Genomic DNA, 23007 nt, shown 5'->3' with positions numbered 1-23007 from the left:
GTTCTTGGTATGATTTTAAGGTATTAAGAAAACTTTACAATATGCAGACAGTGCCTATAGTCAAGTCTTCTACCTTTAAACTGATTCATGGAGTTAAGTTAGGCAACAGGTACTATAAACTAACCACTGCCTCTGGCAAACACATATTTCATTACACATCACTGTAGCTTAAGTCCATCACTTTAGCTTAAGTCATTCCCAATAAATACTTCAATAGGTCAGTATTGTAAAGACTAATCTATTACCCATTGCTTCAGTTGCATAAGGCTGCACCCAGCACCAGAGCGGCTGGCTTGTCACCCAGGAGAGCAAGAGCAGTATCAAATAGCTGTGTAAGAAGCTCCAAACACAGCACTCACCTGAATATCTCAATTCTGAATGAATTAAATAGTTGTGCAATAATGGTAAAAATAAATAATATGCTATATTAGCATACCAATGAAGAGATAAATTTACCACCAAAAAGAGCATAATGCATAAACTAGGACTTCAAAATCACTTTTCCAGAATTTCTGACTTCCTATACAGGCTAATTCTTTCTACATTCACGTCCAAACCTGTTACAAAGAATACAGCTTCTTAATACTGCCTATTGTATAAATACTCAAAAGATAGATGCTGTTGTAGCAAGAGGCATGATGATTCCCTAGCACTGCTGAAAGTACAGGTAAACCCTTAACATTTTACCTTTATGTCTCAACAAGAGTGTAGAGACAAAGACAAGATGTGGTAGGAACTGTGAAATGGATATAACTGATGATCTACAAAGTTCATCATTATTAAAGGATGACTTAGTGACCATCTGTGGTCCTCATGGCTTCAGCCACTAGCATATTTCCCCAACTGGACCCTTGTAGTTGAATCTAAAGACTGTCAGTGCATCAGCATTTTTCTCCTATTCATCCTCTTCAGTGGTAGACAACTAAATCAAGTATTTAATTTTTTCAGTATTTTCAAAAGTGAATGCTGCAATAGTTTTTAGTTTCCATCTTAACTAGCAGCATCACCAATACTAGACATACTATCAACCTTTAATGCATGTCTAACTTAATAAAGCATAACTGAAAACCAGAAATAAAAAGGGGGTATCTCAAGTGCCTCTGCAAGTATCCCAAAATCCTTAAACAATACACAGTATGATTTCTTAGAGGATTGAATTCAGCACATGCTACCTGTAAGTAATAATTATTTCAGTGGGTAGGACTGGTTATTCCTTTACCTGATCCAACTAGGAAAATGGGCACAGATGTACTAAGTAGAAAGTAATTTGCCAATAACAATTGGCCTTCACTGCCCACCTGCCTGCAGATGAATATCACAGGGATCCATTTGTGAACTATCATGCACAACAATGCACGCTGATGAAGTCTTCCACGTGTTTCCAAACAGCTCTGGAGTGCTTTCAGTTACTCCAACTGGAGATCTTTTACAAAACAGAGTTCAGTCAGAAAAGATACAACGAATGTACAAAACAGTCTCAGTTCCACCATGTCGATTCAAGCTCCCCTTGCACTGTTCCATATTCTCATGCTCTCTCCTCTAAAGCACTGTCAGCTTAAGCTTTAGGATTCTTCTTTCTTTCCAGGCAAAGGCCCAGGAAGGAAAGACAAGATGTGAACTAGAGCTGTTAAATACCTTTTAAGGAAGGAAAGATCAAAATAGACCAAGTTTCGTTTTTATAAGAGAGAAGGAGGATGCACCACTGTCCTGATAGTCTGCACTCTCTTATTCCTACTTTTGCTTCCCCAGTGATATCTGATCCATTTTTCTCTATCCTCTACCTATATTTTCCTGTCTGTTTCTGGGTAGCTGTATTTCCATGCTCTTTATTCTCTGCAAGGAAAAGGAAGGGAAAGAAATATAAGCATTCAGAAATATAACTGCAAAAGCAATTTAATAGATATCCATGAGGCCCAGGTAATTAGAGGGGCAATAGAAGCTGAATGATAAAGACTGTGATCAAAGTAACCAAGGCAGGTTGTACAGGGAGAATGATCAAAACTGTGCATTTAAATAGGGGGTCTTTCAGTCTAAGGAAAAGAGTGCATTAGGCATACTATCAGTAGTATTTCTGCTGGTAAAACAGCTGGGTGTGGAGGTGTTGCAAAAGACACTACTGTCTATGGTACATCGCCCAAATCTGGTGTGGATCAGGGTTTTTTGTACACAAATCAAAATGCTTGTACACCGTAGTCTGTGTCATGTCTCAGCACAATTCGTAACTTCTCAAGTTTAAGGACTTTTTTCTGCAAATACCAAACTATTGAACAACTTCACACTTATGTGAGAACAATCCAAAGACTGTCACCAAAAATACACTACCAAACTACTTGTCTAAGAGAAATATTTTAAGTAGTTTTACATAAATAATCTCTTTATTGAGATCTTGTTTATATATTTCCTAGTCTCATTATAAATAATATTCTGATAATACTTTTTAATCAGTAAGATAGATTTGTTCAAAATTCCACTGGCATATTTGTGTGTCTATGTGTGTTTCCAAATGGGAACTATAACAGAAAGTTTTTTCATTTTTCAATTACTCTTGATTTAGAAAAAAACCAACTGTTTTGAGAGGAAAAAGTTCTCCTACTCTTTCTTTTCTTATACTGGTAAAAGAAATATTCTGTCATGCTCTACATTCCTGTTCTTCTCCTAGTTCTACCTGGCTGCTCTAATCCCTCAGAAGTAAATTTGCTCTCTATTATCTCTGAGAAATATGTTGCAAAGAAGCTGGACAAACAGTAATCTTGACTATAGTGCTCAGGCAGCTCTGACCACCCTTCACTGCATCACAAGGAAGAGAAGCTCAGGCAACAGCCAATTCCTGTTGCTGACCTGCAGGCACTGAACAATAGAGGCTCTGTCAGAGGCAGCAGGTTAGAAATTGCAACAGAAAACAGGAGCTGGAAAAAGAGAGGCTTGCAGGGAGGTAGAAAGTTCCTTATGTAGGCCACTTCATATTTTGGACAAAACCTTTCCAATATATTAGCCTTTGAGCACCTTACATATTTCACTGTATTTATATATTAAAATATTTTAAGCAAAACCTGGCTTGATATCATGCAGATTTTCTGTTAGCAAACTAAAGCCTATTATCTATCTCACTAATGGAAAACTGCAAAATCAATTATTCTTGCTATCTATCCATTCAGCTTCAGTACACACTTGATCTACCACTAGCTGTAGACATTCATATACTGGAAAATAGAAATCTTGCAGCTATTCATACAAAAAATCATCCTCTGTATTCCCATTGAAGGTCCCACAAAGGCCCGTGGTATCTTCCTTCCACCGTTCATCCACTTGAAGGTAAAGCCTCAGTCCTTCTCTGTCGTACAGGATCTGTAATCCAATGTGTGTCTTTACTTGCAGAAATACAGAGGACAGTTTCCGTATTTCAAATAATTCTGGTGAGTAAAAACAGATTGTTGAAAGGCAAAAGAAACCTGTTTGTAATTTACATTTTGTTTCTTGTAATTTCACTGGTTTTGGTTCATATAATTTTTATCTAGAGTTTCATTTTTTCTTATTAAGACACTGTTTTCCCCTAATCATTGATTTCTCATGCAAGGTTACACTGATTCAAACTTTTAAGAAGAAAACAAGAAACTTGTGAGAGTCACCGCTTTTTTAAAATGCATCCAGAGTTCACTGAAATGTTCATGAAAGTAAACTAAATGAAATCAATTTAAAGATACAAACACTGCAGACCACTTCTTGTAGACAAAGTAATCCTGGCACCAGGCACATGCTTCCTATATTAAAGCCTATACATCTTTGTGAAATTCACAAAGAGCCAAGGTCTTGCAGACATCAAATGTACTAATGATTTCATTAAAAAGCTCTCATTAAAGCTAAGGCTAAATCTCACAGAACACAGTCACATATTTGTAAGTAGAATAACAGATATCTTGAGAGGGAAAGATTTAAAAGTTAAAAGAAAAAAAAAAAGGACCAAAATAAATTTTTTATCTGAAAATCTGTAGTTTATCTGTAAGGGGCAAGAGGGCTCCTTTCACCTACATTTACTTGAGTTGCTTACCAAAAAGGGAAAAAGAGATTATTCAGTTCAAGAATCAGAGAAAATAATTCCCCCTCAGAAAAGAACTAACCAACCTTGCAAGTGTAAGGGGTGGCATGTGGACTTGTTAGAACAAACACAATCTTAACCTAAGAGTCACCAGCCCAACACAGCTAATGTACAACTCCTATTACGTAAAAAGTATGCCAGCAGTCAATTGGCAAAACATTCATAAAAAATTAACAACATTAATACTAAACTATGCCATTTAACTTCAATATGTTAGCAATATTGACAGTAAACAAATGTCAATAAAATATTTCTTTACTGTTTGATAAGAATTATATGCTTATATATCATTCCTTACCATCTGCATAAGGTAGGTTAATTTTGTATTGGTCATATATCAAAACATCTCCTGAATGAGTCAGAGTCACTTGCCTCTTGGGATCCTGCTTAAGAATAAGGCTGACTGATTGGATACATGATCCATCCTGGTTCTACAAGTAAGAGGAAAACAAACAAGTAAAGGTATACTTAGTGGGGTCTGAAAATTTTAAGTTATACCTTGCTTCTTAGCAGAGCGCACTTGTAAAACATACAGCTTTACAGCTAAGTAAGAAAACTTAATATTTTGAATGATTTCCCATACATGTTTAACAATAACTCTAATCTGCTATGCAAATACAGCTCAAAAGTGGGATTTGTAAAGAGAAATGGAAACAATTCTCACATAGCTTGGTACCAAGACATCTGCAATTCATGGAACCCCCTGATTAAAGACCCACTGAGGCTGAATTACTGCTCACAAACAAGGCTGCATTATCTGTAGAGCAGTGCACCGAAATCCAAGTCTGTACTTTAAAGTGTTCTGATATACCCAGGTTCTTTTAAAGCACATTTAAGATACGAAATTCTTTTGAAGGCAAACAATAATGAAAGACAGAAGTATCTTGTGAATCATTATTTAAAACAGCATATAAGTTGATTATTTCTGAGAGGAGTTGTGGAGTATGTTCATAAGCTCCATGGATGAATATTGGCAAAAGAAAGGCAGCATCGTGGAGCATACAATTTCACAACATCCAACAGGCCTGACTTGTTTATTGTTACCACCATTTACAACCATGCTTATTCTTATTTTCATTTCACTTCTCTAAGTCAAAATGACACACAGATGTGAAAATGAATACTGCATTGCAGTCCAGATAAAACATACTAAAAAAAACCCCCAAACTAAATCATCCTTACTAGGTATTTCTACATCCACCCTCTTCAGTGGAATCAAGAGCAGCTGACTGAAATTCTAAAAAACAGAAGTATTTAGAGTTATGTGCAAAAGTTTCACAACATAAAAAAGCTATACGCCCTACAGAAAGAAATTTCAGAACAGCTTAAAGACCAAGAACTGAATTCAAGTTAACTGCTTTCTTCAAAACAAGTCACCTATTGTGTACTTACTCTAAGTTTTTTAGGTTGGGGTTTTTTTCACTCAGTCAAGTACTGAAACTGATGGGTACCTCAGTGAAGTCCCAAACTACTTAACTGTTACTGTAGTCATCTTCAACTAGACATCACACCACATGTGGAAAGCAGCACAAGTCTGAGGACTACTGAATATTGAACACTTGCAACACGCCACAGCAGCAAATACACTTTTACCAAATAACTTGGAAACAAGTTGGACAGATGACTAACACTAGTCAATCCAATTAAAGTTTCCAGGACAGGACTTCCAACTTCTAGAGTAAATACAGGTACTTTGGCTTTCAATGCCAATGTGGGAAGATGCTTAAAGATGTTAAAGCAGATTAACAGATTTTTCTTAAAAGAATTAATTTGATCACTACTTAATTTTTTAAAAAGAAAAATGTTCTATCACAGAGAATCAGGCAGAGAGGTGGATTGAGAGATGACTTGAACTATACCATGCCAGCATCCTGTAATTGACCTTGCTACATGTTGAAAGACACCATAATCCCAGTCCACATTCTACTTTCTCCTTGCTTTAGCAAAAAATTAGGTTTCTGCCACTCCTGCTACACTCAAATCTCTCTACTATAGCTTCTGAGACAGCAGCTTATTTACACTGGCTTGGTGTAGCTGGATAAAGCTGAGAGACTGTCCATTCCCTGCCATCTACAGACGAAATGAGGAAGCGCTCAACTGCTGTTTCTTCTGTTCAGCCTCCTTCCCTGCAAGACCTTGTAAACATTCAACAGATATTCAAGAACAATGACAAAAATTGGGTCTGGTCATTTTGGTCACACTACTTGTTCATTTTACTCTCATCTCAATTATGCATCCTCAACATCTCATAATGTTGAGGATATCTCTATTATTAACACCGTTTTCAGCACAACCCCCAAACAGTCTTATATACAGACTTATATACAGAACATATACAGACATGTCTGAAATGACTTGGTCAAAGAGCAGTCTAGGTCTCACTGCAGAAAATTTCCCATTGATTGGATCTGGAATGGTGCTGCAGTCCAGAAATATTCAGCATAGGTATGGGAGGCTGCACTGTTCAGCTCCACTGCCTTCAGTGAAGGCGTAACTAATGACAAAACTGTGAAATTTTAACAATCTTCAGTGCTGAAAGAGGCACTGAAACAGATATAGTTAAAATGACCTTTGGACAGTTGCACAAACAGCAAAATTATACAGTGAATAGCACCATTCACAGAGCAAAGAGATTACAATGCTCAATTCACGGATTTACACTTTTATTAAACTCTTGACTTTCACTGGGACTTATTTAATACAGGGCAAATGTTGCCCTGCTTGATGAAAACCATTACTAGAGCTGCAAAGACCTCTGAACACTACCACGTGGATTTCACAGATGCTGAACTAGCAAAGAGAGATCATTTATCAGCTCTTCAAGTACCATGGACACATAAATACACACAGTAGTATGCAAAGATTAAAAACCACATGCAGAATTTCCCTGTCTCTAGAGACTAATTCAATAGTGATCTTTTACCAACAGCTGAAATGATAAAATGAAACTAGCAAATGAAAATAGCAAATTATAAAAATAACTAGAGATATTTCATCAGCTCAACCAGCTCCTCTGGACTGACAGTAAAGACAGACATCTGCCTTGTGAAGTCAAGCCTTGTAGCATATCTTGCTGTCTTGCCTCTTTACTTAAGAAATTAGGTTTCTGTGCATTTCATTCGGAAACAATGGCTATGAACTGATGACACTGTTGGCTTTTTAAGAAGCTGAAGATAAAAGAACGGCAGGTGACATGCATAGGAGACCAGAGCCAAGAAAACAACCCTCCATGGCATATACATTAGTACAGGATATCGACAAAAGCTTTATTATTCCTTCATGCTGAAACTGAAGGAGAAATTCAGCCTGACAATTGTTCTCTGTTCCAATGAACTGTTTCTTTCACAGCACTGCCCCTGCCAGCTTTCAGCAGGTGTTTTCACAGGAATGGCCATTTCTCTCAATAGACACTTTAAAAAAAAAAAAAATCTATATTCAGAAGACCTTCTCATCATACAAACTACAAAGCCAGCGAGGTTGTCACCTGAAACTCAGATAAGGTTAAGCTGTGCTGATCATTTGACTGATTCTCCTTCCAAAAAGTGCTTAAACAAAATTTCACATCGTTTTCAAATAACTTGTTGCCTGATGACTGTTTATGTCACCAGCTCTAAGGCTTCAGATGACTGGATTCTTTGTGATTCAGAAAGCTAAAATCTCGCCAGGTATTTTCTTTCCACATTTTTTAATCTGCTTGAATAAGATGGGAGTGATAAGGCTTTTTTAAAGAAGCACATAAAATCTCAAACCCTCAAGAAATATGAGATTCCACATTACAAATCTTTTAGCTTCCCATTTCAATTCATTAATTTTTATAAATGGGGAAAAAAGATAATGGACGGTGCCTGGGGAACTGAAAAGCACTCTTCTGCCAAGTGGTACCAGCTAGTTGATAATTAGACACTCGAATAGCTGCACTGAAAAAAACCCACATTCTTGCCTTATACTACACAAACTGTTCTCACTACCCTCTTACCACTTGTACACTGATAACTAAGTTAGCCCTGGAATATATCACGTAATCCTCTGACCACTCACCTGACTGTTAACATCCAGAATGCCTCACTCAAACCTCTGTAAAGGCCTATACCTGTTAGGGACTGATCAGGTTACCTTTGTTAAAGGCTATGTGAAGTATGAAGCCCCACACGTAGTAAAAGCCAAGAGAATCTGTTTTTTCACCTACAAACCATTTTGACACAGAGACATCATTAAGCAGAGTTGCTAAGCCAGGGTGAAGAAGAAAGCAGGAGTTACTACAAAGCACTTTGCAGTCTCACCAGTGCTGCAGAAAGCCAACCAACTCAGTTTTCACTTTCCCCAGCAAAAAGTAACCACAACAACTAAACCAAAAGGCACAATTCTGTCTGTTTTGCACACAGAATAACTGTTCTGTAGCACAAGGAATGAGACACATATTCATACCCTGCACATTACCACAACAGGTGTTTGCTCCAGACCTCTGTTGTTCACTGATGGGATTTTCAACAGGTCAGGCTGGAAGGTTCCTCACTGTGGGCTTCTGCAAGAAGTCATTCAGGCCTAAAGTCTCATTTGATAAAAGCGTTGCCCAGAGTGTTTCTCTGGAGATTTTCTTTGCTTTTCTTCAATGACATAGTACAGCTATACTATACACAACCACCTTTCTCAAGCTTCTTGGACTCCACAAAATTCTGAGAATATGACACTGACTGAACAGATTTATGGCTATGTTTATGTTTTGTTTCAAAGCTCTTATTTTTTTTTTTCTTCTAGATGATAGTAACTTAATCAGCTCCTCAGGATTCCAAACTTAGCCCAGAATGAAGCAACTTAAACTTATTAAAATAAAACCAAGCTAAGCCAAATATGCTCTTGAAGTGGGGAATTGTAACACTAACCAAATATATTGTATCTTGAAACACTCTCAATCTTCCCATAAGCAGGAAATATTAGCAGGATCACTAGATTCTTCCCAATCCAAAGAACAATGCATGCAGAGGTTAAAGCCTAGAAGTTCTTTTAATGTGCATGTCCTTGCCAAGATCTCATTTCACAGCCCCCACTGTAATGCTTCTACCTCAAAGAGCTAGAGGCTATTAGAGCATTTTAAAGTAGCTGTATTTGCAACACAAGAATCCACTTTTTCAACAGTGGTAACTTCTAAGCCCTGTCACATACCTCACCTGGTGTCTTTAGACACTTCTCCTAGGAACCATAGAAGAGACATTTACTTGAGGATCATCTAGTTGTAAAGTATATTTCATCTCTATCCAGTTAAGCTATTTTTCTTGCCTCTCAACTTTTATCACTGAGATGAGGGGATTCCCTGCACTCAGTCTCCCCATCTCTTACCTGGATCGCAAATACATAATTTCTATTATAAAAAACTTGCCACTGCCACTTTCAATAAGAATTCTTTCTGCTTAAATGTATTTTCTGTCATACAGAGAAGTAGGATTTAGTGCAATGTGCCTTTAGAAAGTGTAGCATGACAACTTATATAACCATTTTTCTTCCCAAGGAAATCTCAAGTGCATGAACAATATAAGCTGCAGAGAAGAGTGACTGCAATCATTAATGTAAAAGGACTTGCAGGATCATATATTTATTTAGGACACAAAAGAAAATTAATACAATGAAATATAAGTAGCTACCTCCACAGAAGTACAAAGTAATAGCACTAAATCTGATTTTATGTGAATTATGTAACAATATAGGCCTAACATATAGTAAGTAGGTGGTCTAGAATTACAGCAATGTTATGTTTAAGGTGATATACACTTCAAATACCTGTACAGTTGCTTTTAAGTAAAAATCATTACAGAAGACCATTAGAGACAGAAGAGAAATTTGGCCAAGATACAAAATCTTTTCCCTACTGCAAGTCCAGCAACTTAGTAAGTAGGCAACCACATTGGCATCATGACCCTAACACAAATGTGGGCCAAATTCTGCCCTTACAAACACATGTAGAACTCAGCCAGTGAGAAAAGCCTGATTCCAGAAAACAGCTCAACTCAGTCAACTATGCTTCTCATCCTATCAAGACTGTAATGAAAATGTAGTCAAAAATCTTACCAGTGTTCCATACCTCACACATAGCTTTATAATACATGCTCAGAAATCCACATACACAACAAAGGAAAGAGAATGGGTCTTGGATATAAGGCAGATGAAACATTTGGCAATTTCTGTGTACAGTACCAGAAACCTTCAAATATAAAGTAGGAGCACCCTTAATATCACCTTTAGTAGCACTGTTAGTATCAGCTACCTACACACACGTGGATGTTTGGTTAAAAACAACTGTAAAGGCTACCAGCTTAGCAACAGTAAGACAAATGCATTTACATAAACAAATCTGAGAGAGCTGACCAAAAACCTAACCAAATGTTTTCATATCAACATAAGTAAAAGCAAATTTCAAGTTGCAAGAACAAAGACAAAAGAGAAATCTATATTGAAGACATAAAGCCATTCTTCCTTCAAGCAATAACAAGCAGTAGTCTTTGTGCTGGCCGCAAGTTCAAAAAGATGTACTCAGAAAGCTCAAGAAAAGAAGTCATCATCCAGGGTGTGCTGCACCAACCCCCACATGTTATTGAATGACCTCAGTGAACAGTGAATCAGAACACTGGCATAATCTTTCCTATTGTCCCAAGCAAACATGAGAACTTATGTACAGACTTTCTCTGCTCTGTTGCTGTCCAACTACATCATTACAGAAAGTTGTTGCTACTATTTATTACACGCAGTTGCAGGTAGCTCGTTTGCCTTTTTTTTTTTTTAATGCTTTTTCCACAAAATAATAGACACTTGAAGATATAAACACTATAAGAAAATTCTAAGACTTACCTGTCCACAAGGAGCATTTTGCAAGGATACGGTAAATGCTCCAGACGTACGGCTCTTGGCTAGAATGTACTGGCAGGGAGCTTGGAAAGTGTATTTGCGCCCATCAAAGGTCATGAAATGAGTGTCTCCTGAAACCGAGCATTCAGCTGACAAACACAATAGGTAATGCATTTAAGTACGCAGCAAAGACAGTGCACTCTCAACAAGTACTACTGCTGTAGGGTTTATACACTGTGATAATATTCTATAATTTATGAAGTTATATTCATATTACAACCAGGCACTAGGAACATAGTTAAAGAGCTGAACCTTATCCTTGCTTTTGTAATGGGGTTTGTACCTGATGCCTGGCTGGGATACCTCAACATCTCTTCCCCCAAGAAGAAGCAAAAATATGCGTAATCCTTACATTGTGGGTATTTGATTTGTGGCTCTTAAAACTGATTTTCAGAAACATTAAGCACTCCCACTGTTAATTGATAAGCCAGCAACACTGAGTAAAATAAATTAAACTTGCCGTAATGATGTCAAGTGAGGGTTGCAGTGGAAAATTTGGTTGAAGAAAATAAATGACCGGGCAGTGTCATCTACCAGAGACATTATGGTGATGTATGGGCTGCACTAAGCTGAAAGGCAGATGCCTGCTATTTAGATCATTTTAATATTTAATCTACTTAGTCTGTAGATGCATTTACATGTAGATGGAAATAAAATGCAAATTATGTAGTGAAATATCATAATATTTTACCTGAAGAATTCAGTTATCAAAAAGTTAAGTATTCAAGACTTTCACATACCCGGACACGTAAGATTTGTACAGATCCACTTTCCTCCAGTGCAGGTGCTGAAATCAAAACAAAAAGGTTTCATACTTTTATTTTGTGAATTACATACAGTTGTCTCTCAGTTGTTCTTCCTGGATTCCTTCTCTGTGAAATGAGCACCAAGTGTCTTGCATCTTACAAAAGGGTACAGAGATATCACAGCCATTAGAATGCCTGAAAGCTGTGGCAAGAACTGGTCATGAAGATACAATAAGCTGAAATTTCATCCATGCATCCAGTAACACTTTCATTTCTTTTTAGCTCTTTAATAACCATTAAAAAAGTTAAGGAGTAATAAAACTGAGAAGAAAAAACACAAGCAATTTGAATCCTATGACTTAAAAATAGAACTCTTGCGGAAAAAAAAAGAAGTGCATCTGCAAGCTCATCCATTTTCTTCAATAAAGGTGATCCAATAAAAGCCACTTTCTCTTCCTATGGATTTTTCTTTCAAATGTATAAAATTACATTAGTAATTCTCAAAAACATCAGCTTAGTGTCACGTTTACATTAGGTGTGTTATGTCCAACTGAAATAGGCCTTGAAGAAGTTGTCTCTTATGACCACAAAAGGATGAAGTCCACAGCATAAAAAGCAAAACTACTCACCAGTTATTACATTCCTCATAAACCACCGAACCCATTTCAAAGAAACTTCCATGGTAGTCACAAGGACAGTCCATAGGTTTGACACACAATTCATTTTCATAAATTAAGCCTAGAATAAATAAAATAACAAGAAAAAAAAGAAATACCCCTACAAATGACTGACAGAGCACTACTAAGTATATTCAAGAACAACACAAATAGTCTTGTATGTTAATATACTCTAGACTAGTAGTTAGTAACTGTCACCAAAAAAAAGGTGCATTTGAATTATATTTAATAAATTATATTACATGGATCAAATCACTAAATTGCCTGAGATACACTAAATATAGTATGAATAATAAATATTTAATACTGGGTGAGAGGGGGAGGAAACCACACACAAAAAAACCCCCCAAAACTAAATACACAAGTCACACTTCTTTGAGTACCTCTGGCTTATTTTTTAAATACATCTACAAATCTTTGCCCGTTTTAAGGTCCTTATTTTACTGAAACAGGTTTTTGCTTTGGTGTTTTCTGGTTGGTTTATTATTTTGTTATTAGGGAGCCAGAAGCTAAAAGGCTTTACAACCCATAAAAAGTAAAATGATTAATAAATAATAAAGATGATTAAACTTATAAATAATCAGGGTACATAGAAGAGGCATGACTTGAAGATCCATGGCATAACTTCCTCTATCCTCTTTTACATAGAATTATGTACCCAAGAGAAGCCAGTAAGTAGAGGAAAACTGGACATCAATGTCTATTTTGGTGAAGAGGGTAAAGTTTTGCTATAGGCCACACCGTAAATATGTCACTTGCCAGAACCATACAACAGTGTAAGGACCTCAGTATGAAAACCTGTTTATGGTCACAGGGATGAGTTTTACTTATGGCATGTTTTTGAGGTCTCCTAAGCTCTGTAACCTTGCAGGCAGTCTTCAAGAAAAAAATGCAGAAAAAACCCAAAAAACAACAAGCAAACAAAACAAACCCAAAACCCAATCCACCAAAATAATCCTCCCTCTCCTCAAAAACCAAGCAGCAACCAACAAAATCAGGAGGATGGCTGTCCTGTAACAAGAGAGCAAACACCATTTTTCATTCAAATTGTGGGTCTGTACAGCTAGAATGTGCATCTGTACTGAAATCTATTGCTACTTGTTAGAAGGAGGAAAGGGCTGTTGTCAGTAAGGAAAATAAGGTCGTTCATCCACACACCATTGGCACTTCATTTATAAAGAGCTCCTGGGAATGCTTTAATCTAGTCAGGCCATATAGAGACATAAACTTGGGGAAGAACAACCTCAAAGTTACATGGAATTAAACAATACGTATTTGAGAAGCAAAACTTACCATCTGGACAGTAGCATCCATCAACACAGGAAAGCTCACTGTCAATGCACTGTGATTGCTGATGACATGAAACAGGACAGCAGTTGATGCATTCATTGTAGGTCAAGGGTTCAGCACAGGTAATGACTAAAAAATAGAAACAGGTAGAGAAAAGGTATTGTGGTAATGCCTCAGGGCTTAAATAGATTGCTCATGTTTCTTTCAGGTATTTACTTTTTGGCAAGTCAATTGAGTATGTGTTGCCTAGAAAAATGGCTTTCATAACACACACACACTCACGGAATTGATACATACTTATATATATTCACATTTTGTCCATTAAAGGTGCTTTAAGAAGGAATAATCTTAAATTACACCAAGGGAGACTCAGAAATTTTCTCACAGCAGAGCTATTCAGATACTCAGACCATCACAGTCAGAACATCCATTAACAGAGATTTTTGGAATCATAGGGGAAATTTGTCCAGGATGACAAAGCAGTTTGGATCCTGCGTTACAGGCAGGTGAACAAATTACATAATCTCTTTCAAACTTACTTTAAGTGACTTATATAATGAAGACTTATGCAAGTGTAACTTAAATTTATTTTTAAGACTCACGATACACATATCAGAAAGCCATGAAGATGTGGACATTTGAAAGAGCAGCTCTATGAAAATAAAAATGGTTAATCATCTTTAAAAATATCTCATTTAGTAAGAAGGCTCTTAAATCACATTGTAATAAGCTTAGTACTTTAAATACGTTCAGTACAAATTATACACATGAAAGAGAAATCCCATCTCATTTATGTAGCCTTGAAGGAGTTTCATTCACTCAACAGTTTCATTAAGAGCTATATGAATCCAAAATAAGAGAAAGGACAATAAAATAAAACTATGAAGAGCATCCTTTTTAAAATACAGCTGATAAGCAGCGCTTCCAAGTACGAAAGCATCTACGTACCACACTGCTCAAAGTGCACACGCCATCCATGAAGTGGCTTTCCTGCTTGGGCACATGCTCTGGTATATTCAGTTAGTGCTCGACACCAAGTTGCATTATCAACTGCTGACCTTACACAAATAAAAATTGGCATATTATTTTCTACCTACATTCAAACATGCAATCATAACCTCATGAATGCTCCTGCACTGCATACAACCATCTTGTTTGAACCTACTTTAAAATTGTACAGTGCTGCTAGTCTAGGTTAAAAGTCTTTAATGGATTAGACATTCTGCCACACTTGAACACACATCACCAATATGAATATCAATATATTTGAGACCTCACACTAATTTCTTGAATAAATCCATGAAAGACAGACCTACAGCAGTATTAACAGACTTGAATAAAGGTCTTGAGTTTTATTAAAGGACTAACACCCTGCAGAAAATTCACAAGAAAGTGTAAGATTTCCAACAGTGAGTCACAGTGAATGGAAATTACCTTCTGTCCTGCCTGTTGATTTAACTGGTAAAAATTGCTTGGACAAGGAGCATAGCAGGTTGTGATATATTAGCATAAGTTCAAATAGTAATCAAATTTCTCTTTACAATGGATTACCATATGGCTTGCAGATGCCAAAAACGACCTTTTCTCTATTACTTTTCATTATAGTAATACTATACTAACACTAAGGATGTTGCACACTCAGAATCAAAACAGATGCCATATTCATGGGAGATACATTAACAAATTATGAAGATATCATAGCCTGACTTTGGTCACCCTTGTATCAAAGAAAATAGGAACTCCACAGTGTTCCACTGCAGTAAAACTAGAACAAATGAGCAAAGACAAAATAATAATGTTAGATAGAAACAAATATGCAGAAAAAGACACAAATCAGTTTCGCTAACATTTACAATTCATTCTCATGATAGAAGGACTTTTTTTTTATAACAGCTTCGTTACCAAAACATTCACTTACATGCAAAGATCATTTGTGCAGCTTGCCATAAAAGAAAGAGGACTCACATATTCATGACATTGTTTAAATGGGGGATGTAACAGGATATTACACAGAGCATATGTCCTCTGAAATGAAAGAGACAGTTGTTGTGAAGTTTGTAAAAAATAAACATAAGATGAATATTATAGAATACTACAGAAAATCACAACAGACATCTGTGACTAGGAATCACTTTGCTCTCACCAGCTAGAAGCAGTGTCTAGCAACATATTGCTCTACATGCCAGAGTATCCATAACCAGTATCATACCAGTGAAGTAAAACATATTCCTTCCCCAAGGAAACTACAACTAAGCCAAAATAACTTGAAAAAGGTCTTCATTTTAATTAAATTACACAGTAACAGGCAACAGAAATAAACCATGCTTGTCATCAACTTTAGTTTCAAAGCACTTCATCTAAGGGTTATATCCTGAAAATACTACTTAGAAGGAAAAATTACTTCAGTGTTACGGACAAAAGTAACAATAATTCATTTTTAAACACTGACATATTAACTGTTCTCTCATTCTAGTTTTGAGTCCCTGCTTCTTTCTATGCTTCCTAAGGGAAGAAACGGGAACTAGTTCTAGAACATGACTGTATTTACAACTTTTCACTCATTTAGCTCCATATTCAAACACTTCTATTGGCTGCTATACAGACAATATAATATTTGAAAAGATCAAGAAATACAGAAGGGGGGAGGCAGGATGAGATGATGAGAAGATTTGCTGCAGCAATCATTTTAATTCATGTCTCCAAAGAGCTTTGAATATTTCCAGAGAGATTGAGTATTTCCAGTCTCCTTCAAAGCATTAAGTCAAATTATTGCTCTAATTAGAATCACCAACTATTGTAATAATGTTTTTGTGTTGATCCAAACCTGTAGAGATTCATGGGTTTGTGTCAGGCACGGTGGTTCATTGAGAAGAGATCTATCCCAGTTGGGTGTTCCTTGTGGAGGATTTTCCTGCCAACTCTCTACAAATTCAGTTACATCATCTGTCAGTTTTCCTAAACAAGACACACAAATACAGTCACACAGTGACTTGGAAGAACAACAGCGTTTCTATAGGATTTCCCAGGGAAACATCTCAATAATCAAAACACATTAAGAAGAGAACACCCAACCCTTCCTACTACTAAATGAATCAGCTGAAATCGATCTGGTACTTCCAAGAAGCAAAAAACACTTTTAAAACAAACTACAGGAGGGGTTTTAGAATAGCAGAAGGCAGCTTACTCAGGCAATTTGGCAAGGAAGGGCTTTAAGTGAGGAGGGCTGTGCCTCCCTTAGTCCATCAATTGAAAAAAAAAAAAAGAGCTTTAATAAACTGTATATATATAGGTCTATGCTTCTATTTTATATGAAACTCCTAACAGAGAGTGTAAAACCCAAGAAAGATGAGGCACTCATGGGTCATTGCAATAGTTCAAAATGACTGTCTGCATTAGCCAAGCAGGGTGTGACACGTTAGCATGGACATTTCTATTTATGCGAGAGTGAAACTAGCTAATCATTATTACTATCATCCATCATAGACAAGTGGTGGCACTGATTACTGTTTGGATTACCCACAAATGCATGTCTTGCCATATCTTCATGGCAACTGCTTCCCAAGCTAACTGGATGAAGCTCATATGTAGTGTATTGACTTGTGAAACTGAGTGGCATGTACAAACAACAGAGGAAACCTAGCACATCTACTCTGAGTTTTGGAGTAGAACTCTACAGAAATACCCTAATCTTAAAGGGGAGCAAAGAGCTAAACAGCCCAAAGCAATGATTTCCAGAAGTTTTTATAGCCTAACTTGAAATACCTTTCAAGAGACCTGTTTTTCTTTCCCTGTTTATTTTATTGAGATCTTCACTCAGTATTTACTGAAACCCAAGACTCTTGGAAGTGTCTGAAGTTAGTAATGAAGGCTCACTAGTCAATTCTGAGAGTGTTATCATAAATGAAATGCCAGATCAAACAGGATTTGACAGTTTTCATTTATTTGATTTAGTAATTATTGATTTATTTCCAATATCAATATCTCAGGCTTCCACAGGCTGCACAATTGCTAAGAGGACAGCGAACATTTAAAACCAGATTTTACCTCTCAGGTCCCAGGAAACTGAAGTACAAATGCCATTGCAAGTAATTGAGCAAGACAGCTTTTTTAAGATGTTCCTCCCCAGAGCCCCAACTGTATTGAAACTGGTTCTCTTCACTAACAGTATCATCTACCAGAAGCATTTCCACATTGTATTTTCCATTACAAAAGTTGTTCATCCTAAATTCACTTAGCATTATAATTAAAAACTAAGCAAAGTAACATTTATTTCACCTGAAAAAAAACTCCACATATTATACAACAGGAAGCATCTTAAATACTCACCATAACTAGTTTCAAGGTCATCCTGCAGAATAGCATTATTGTTTCCACACAGTCCATGTGTTTTGCCCAAGTACTCTGGTGCCATTTTGATATACACTGCAGAGGTACCATCCCATGCCAGAGTAAAGGCATACTGGTGCCTGACTAGGAAGTATCCAGCTAGTTTCTGGATGTGTAAGTTTCCAATAATATAAGGTAATCGTACTCTGAAATGACACAGAATCAAAAAACAACATTACATTAGAAAATATAACCATTAAAAATAAATTATTTGCTGATGTAAAGACTTCCTCATGCATCTGAAAATTCCTGATGTAAATACTGACTAACTCCACTAAACCAAATGAAGTTGCAAATAACAGCAAAAATCAAAGTATGAACGTCAATGGTTATATTTCTTAATACTGTATACCACTAATTTGTATATCACCTTCCTCAGACACCACTTTGTAGATGAGAAGTAATTATTGCATTTGTGATCTGGATACTTTTTCAAGCTACCAACAAATAAGTTTACATCTTTGCTATCAAAATGTTACCATGACCTTAATTCTAATGTAACTAGAGCATCAGAAACATGACTGGAATTACCCAAAGCCTTTATAGGTGACTTCACTGCTCATCTTTATCTGTTCATCTCCAGAAAAGAATAAACTAATGGACCTTTTGCAGGAATAAGGAGAAGAACGGCATTCAGGATCATTATTCACCTGCCAAATAAAAACACTAGTGTCAAAGTCAGGTTTTTAATCAAATTCTTTGTAATCTGCATGTTACACAACTAATACCCCCAATCCCATACTCAGCGGCGAACAAGTAGTTTGGTCCCACTCTAGCACAAAAAACTGAGTGATGTTTTCATAGCCATGGTCTTTTCACAGCTTTGTGCAAACAAAGCAAGCTTTGGTAGTTCACACATAAGTTTTATTCCAGTTGTTTATATTCTGTGTTGTGGTAACTGGCAGCCCACAACACGTTAGAATTACATCTACCTTACATTCTACAACCCCATAGTATCATCTCAAGTAATTTTTAATCTCTTAAAATTAATACATCATTAGCATGTCCAATAACATTTAAAAGGAATGTAGAAGCATGGTTCCCTACCTGTATGGAGAAGCTCTGTTCATCTACTTCAGCGTGTCTCACAAGTGCGTATGAAGATTTCCCAGAAAAATAATAATAGAGTCCATCAAAAGTTTCAAAATTATACTGGCCCCATGTTCTGCATATATGATCTCTTTCAGCACCTGTGTTATATACTAACAAAAGGAGAGTCACTTTAGACATAGCACTGGGTTTTGTTTTTTTATTCACACTCTAGTTGACATGGCGCAGTATATGTGGCATGCTGTGAAATATTATCACTTAGAATAGAATCGGAGGGAAAAACGCTAGAGCACAAAGGAACCTTTAGGCAGAGGGTAGTCATTCTTGTAGCTGTGGGAATCCAAGTACAATCTCAGAACTGCAGTTAGTTTTCTCTTTTTACACACCTGTCTGGCATCTCGGTCCAGTTGCATTAAACCGACTGCAGTTGCACAGCTCCCTGTAGACACACTCACCTCCATTAAAACATGTAAGTGAATCTGAGTGGGAAAAAAACAAGGCATATTAAAAATAAATTATGATAATTTTCTTTCTTAAGACCCAGTGCTTTCACCAAAGCTAAAATTCACTACATGGATGACAGGAGAGGCTGACTTAGCATTAAAGGGTCCTGGAGAATCCAACTGGCCTCCACAAAAAGGAAAAATACTGCGAAAGCTTTACCTCAAAACAGACAGCCAGTTTAGCAAATACATTACAGACGTAGAGAAGCCAAATCAAAATGACTGTTCCATGTGTTAGTCTGACATGTTTTCAGTCCCCTAAGCGATGAATAGATGAAGTGAACAAGTACTGCACAAAAAAAAGCACAGTGCCTATAGCCTTACTTATACTTGTAACACCCTATGGGTAAGCTCTGCCAGGATGAGAGCAAATACAATACATTAGAAATACAAATGTTCAGATGCCAGCTGTATATCTTTCACCTGCCTGTCCTCCTTGTGTCTTGCAGCTTCTAACTATACGAACCACAAACACTTTCCATAAAGACACAGATCCCTGACTTGCAACTTGACAGGTTTGGGCTTGGGGCAGGGAGGTGCTGGGTTTTTTATTTTCCCTGGGAAGATCCCCATCAAAATATGACCAAACAAGTTCTCACAGTTTAAGGAAAGATGTGCACAAGCAGAAATAAAGTTTCTTGATACTAAATTCAAACTTTGTACTTGAATCTTTTTTTAACAATTGTGATCTATTCACTTATTTTGCTAATACTTGTTCTTATAAAGTTTTTTTTAGGAAAGGATTTGAATTTTAATAATTGCCTATTATATAATTATGTAATTTTTGCACTTTAGAACACAAATTGAGATTGCATTTGCTGCAGACAAGTTGCTCAGAAGAAACTGTTTCAGGAAGAGACAAACTAAAGACTCAGCCCTCTTTTCTTTATAAACACATCATTCTTGAAAAATAATCACAGAACCACAGAATGGTTTGCATTAGAAGGGACCTTTAAGATCATCTATTCCAATCCCCCTGCCACAGGCAGGCACACCTTGCACCAGACCAGGTCACTCAAAGCCCCATCCAGCCTGGCCTTGAAGGGATCCCTGGCACTTCCAGGGATGGGGCATCCACAACTTCCCTGGGCAACCTGTTCCAGTACCTCACCATCCTCACAGTAAAGAATTTCATCTTAATATCTAATCTAAACCTACTCTCTTCCAATTTCAAGACATTATCATTACGCCATGCTAAATACCATAATGTTAGAATGAGGAAGACATCAAGAATATTACAGCAAAATATAATTAAAGAAAAAAGCTTACGTGTTCATCTACTTAAAGCCATGTGATTTTTACAAAATACTCTCTTCAGTTACAAGTTTACAGAACCCTTACTAAGTTCTGACAAAATTTGACAGTACATTTCATTAGTGCTATTTCCATTTGCAATCATCTTAAAAATACTAATGAGTTACTTGAAGACTTTAAAAATATCCAAACAATTAATTTTGATACCTTTGTTTCCAACATGCACCCCACATATACACTGGGAAGAAAAAAAAAAAAAAGAAAAAAAAAAATAGAGCCCATGCTGAAAAGAACAAAGCAGGTAGACAAAGCAAAAGGTAATGCTCCTTTCCCTGCCTGGCCAGCCCAAGTTCAATAAAAACTAATGCAAGTAGCATGTAGAAAGGTTCCCACTTACTCTGACTGAGCAGTCTCATTTACATACTCACAGTGACCAATCTTGTCAATAATGCAAAAGCCTTGTTCCTCTTGTCAAGAGAGGCAGACATTCTGCTCTTTCATCTTGAGCATTGTGAGACTTGAGTAACCAGAGCTCAGGCCTCCATTCTTTGCTTCTCTAAGATTCTGCCCTATTGCCTGTCCAGTTACAATAATGTGCAATTAGACTGCAAGTCATGTTCCTCTTGGCTGTAGAGGAAGTTAGCCCCCTTTTGATGTTTCAGGTTGAATGATTCCCCTCTAAGTGTGGCTCAGGTAACCTGCTTCAAGCCATGTATATTCAGATTGTGAACACAATCAGCTGGCCTGGAGGCCCTTGTTGTCATCAGGAAGGATCTCCCTGGCTCTCTTTTAGAGAGAAAGGGAGTTAAATCTGAATTGGAGGTGAAATGACTCAGTGATGAGTGTTTTCTTCTTTACAAAGTTTTCTTCTGAGTATGTAAGATTCTAAGAAAATATGATAATCATAGCTCTTGTATTTCTTTATATCCCTGTTTACATCACTGTAAAGTATGTTTCCTTACACTGCACAGAAGAGCTGTTTGTGCAAATAATAGTTATCCTTAGACATGTACTGAGAAAAGCAGCATTGTTTCAGATCACATTTAGTGCTCCTACTACTGTAAACCTTGAATCATATAACTCCACTCAACACAGAAATACTTCCTAGGATATCAGGAACAAATTCTGATCTTTGTCATTAAAGGAATATAAGCTCCCTAAACAAGCTAACCCATATGACCATGTCAAATGGAAAAGTTTATGGAAAGGTTATGTCATGTCTGCCCCAGAGATGTAAGAAACATTTTAATATCTGCAGAAAACGAAAAAAGATCAAGACTAAATGAAAACTAGAATTGGGAAAAGTTATGGAAGAATATTGTGGCTTTCATTTACCTGAAAGTGACACCTACTAAAAAGTTCTCAGCTCCTCTTTCCCCTTTGACATTATGCCAGTTGAGCGCATTGGGTTGGAATCTGAAACTGAAAACTTGTGAGACTTTTCTAGCAGAAAATGGTAGGCCTAAGTAATATGATTTGACTCACATAGGTAATTAAGGGATTTCTAACCTGTTGCCACTACAACCTGCATAATATGACCACTGCAGTGATGAAGCTGCTCATCCAAAATTCCCTCTTTATTGAGCAGGATCATCTCTTAACACAGGCCTGAATTCTTCTCTCTCCTCACATCTTAAATATTCTAATCATCTAGTAATTACTAAATAGGCTGCACAATATGCACATAGGGTTATATTAGTCCCTTCGGTGCATGAACCTCCTTTTCAGTTCATCCTCCTTTTAAATTCTTCAGTGTCAGGCAGTAAGAGCCTTGAGGCCAGTGCTGCCACTCTAGAAGCAGTAGCTGGATCTTAAATCCATTATTTATCAGAGCCTTTAAAAAAGTGTGACTGTAATCTAGGCTGTTTGCACTTCACTGCAAGGGTTTCTGGAGATTAGTGTCCACCTTCACACAAGTGACTACTGCTTATGTTCTCTGAAGTAACATGCTTTAGGAGCATCACGAAAACTGTCCAAAGCCATCTTGCATCTTCATCAAAATACACATTTATTTTGAAATATTATTGTAGATACATATATTGCATCTATGATATTGTGCACACAGTTTACTTTACTTTCTTGCATTACTTCTTCTCTAACGAGTACTTAAGACC

At 36.8% G+C, this 23007-nt stretch overlaps 1 protein-coding gene across 2 annotated transcripts in view; it reads right to left on the bottom strand.

Moving 5' to 3' along the window:
* Positions 1-23007, bottom strand: part of OTOG (otogelin) — a 100490-nt gene that overhangs the window by 71367 nt on the left and 6116 nt on the right. Inside the window, exons 5-18 of one of the 2 annotated variants that reach the window (XM_064657474.1) lie at positions 19523-19615; positions 19134-19288; positions 18618-18736; positions 18027-18232; positions 16525-16655; positions 15619-15725; positions 14649-14758; positions 13704-13829; positions 12363-12471; positions 11728-11774; positions 10931-11076; positions 4392-4524; positions 3233-3410; positions 1299-1423 (exon numbers count right to left, since the gene is read on the bottom strand). In XM_064657474.1, coding sequence (XP_064513544.1) covers positions 1299-1423; positions 3233-3410; positions 4392-4524; positions 10931-11076; positions 11728-11774; positions 12363-12471; positions 13704-13829; positions 14649-14758; positions 15619-15725; positions 16525-16655; positions 18027-18232; positions 18618-18736; positions 19134-19288; positions 19523-19615 — 1785 coding nt within the window. Of the gene's footprint in view, positions 1-1298; positions 1424-3232; positions 3411-4391; positions 4525-10930; positions 11077-11727; positions 11775-12362; positions 12472-13703; positions 13830-14648; positions 14759-15618; positions 15726-16524; positions 16656-18026; positions 18233-18617; positions 18737-19133; positions 19289-19522; positions 19616-23007 lie in introns of those variants that run through there. The other variant, XM_064657475.1, reaches the window with a different exon arrangement.

Source organism: Pseudopipra pipra, chromosome 6, assembly GCF_036250125.1.
Source record: "Pseudopipra pipra isolate bDixPip1 chromosome 6, bDixPip1.hap1, whole genome shotgun sequence".
Lineage (NCBI taxonomy): Eukaryota > Metazoa > Chordata > Aves > Passeriformes > Pipridae > Pseudopipra > Pseudopipra pipra.
The sequence above is the reverse complement of the archived record's forward strand: the minus strand, read 5'-3'. Positions and strand labels throughout refer to the sequence as shown.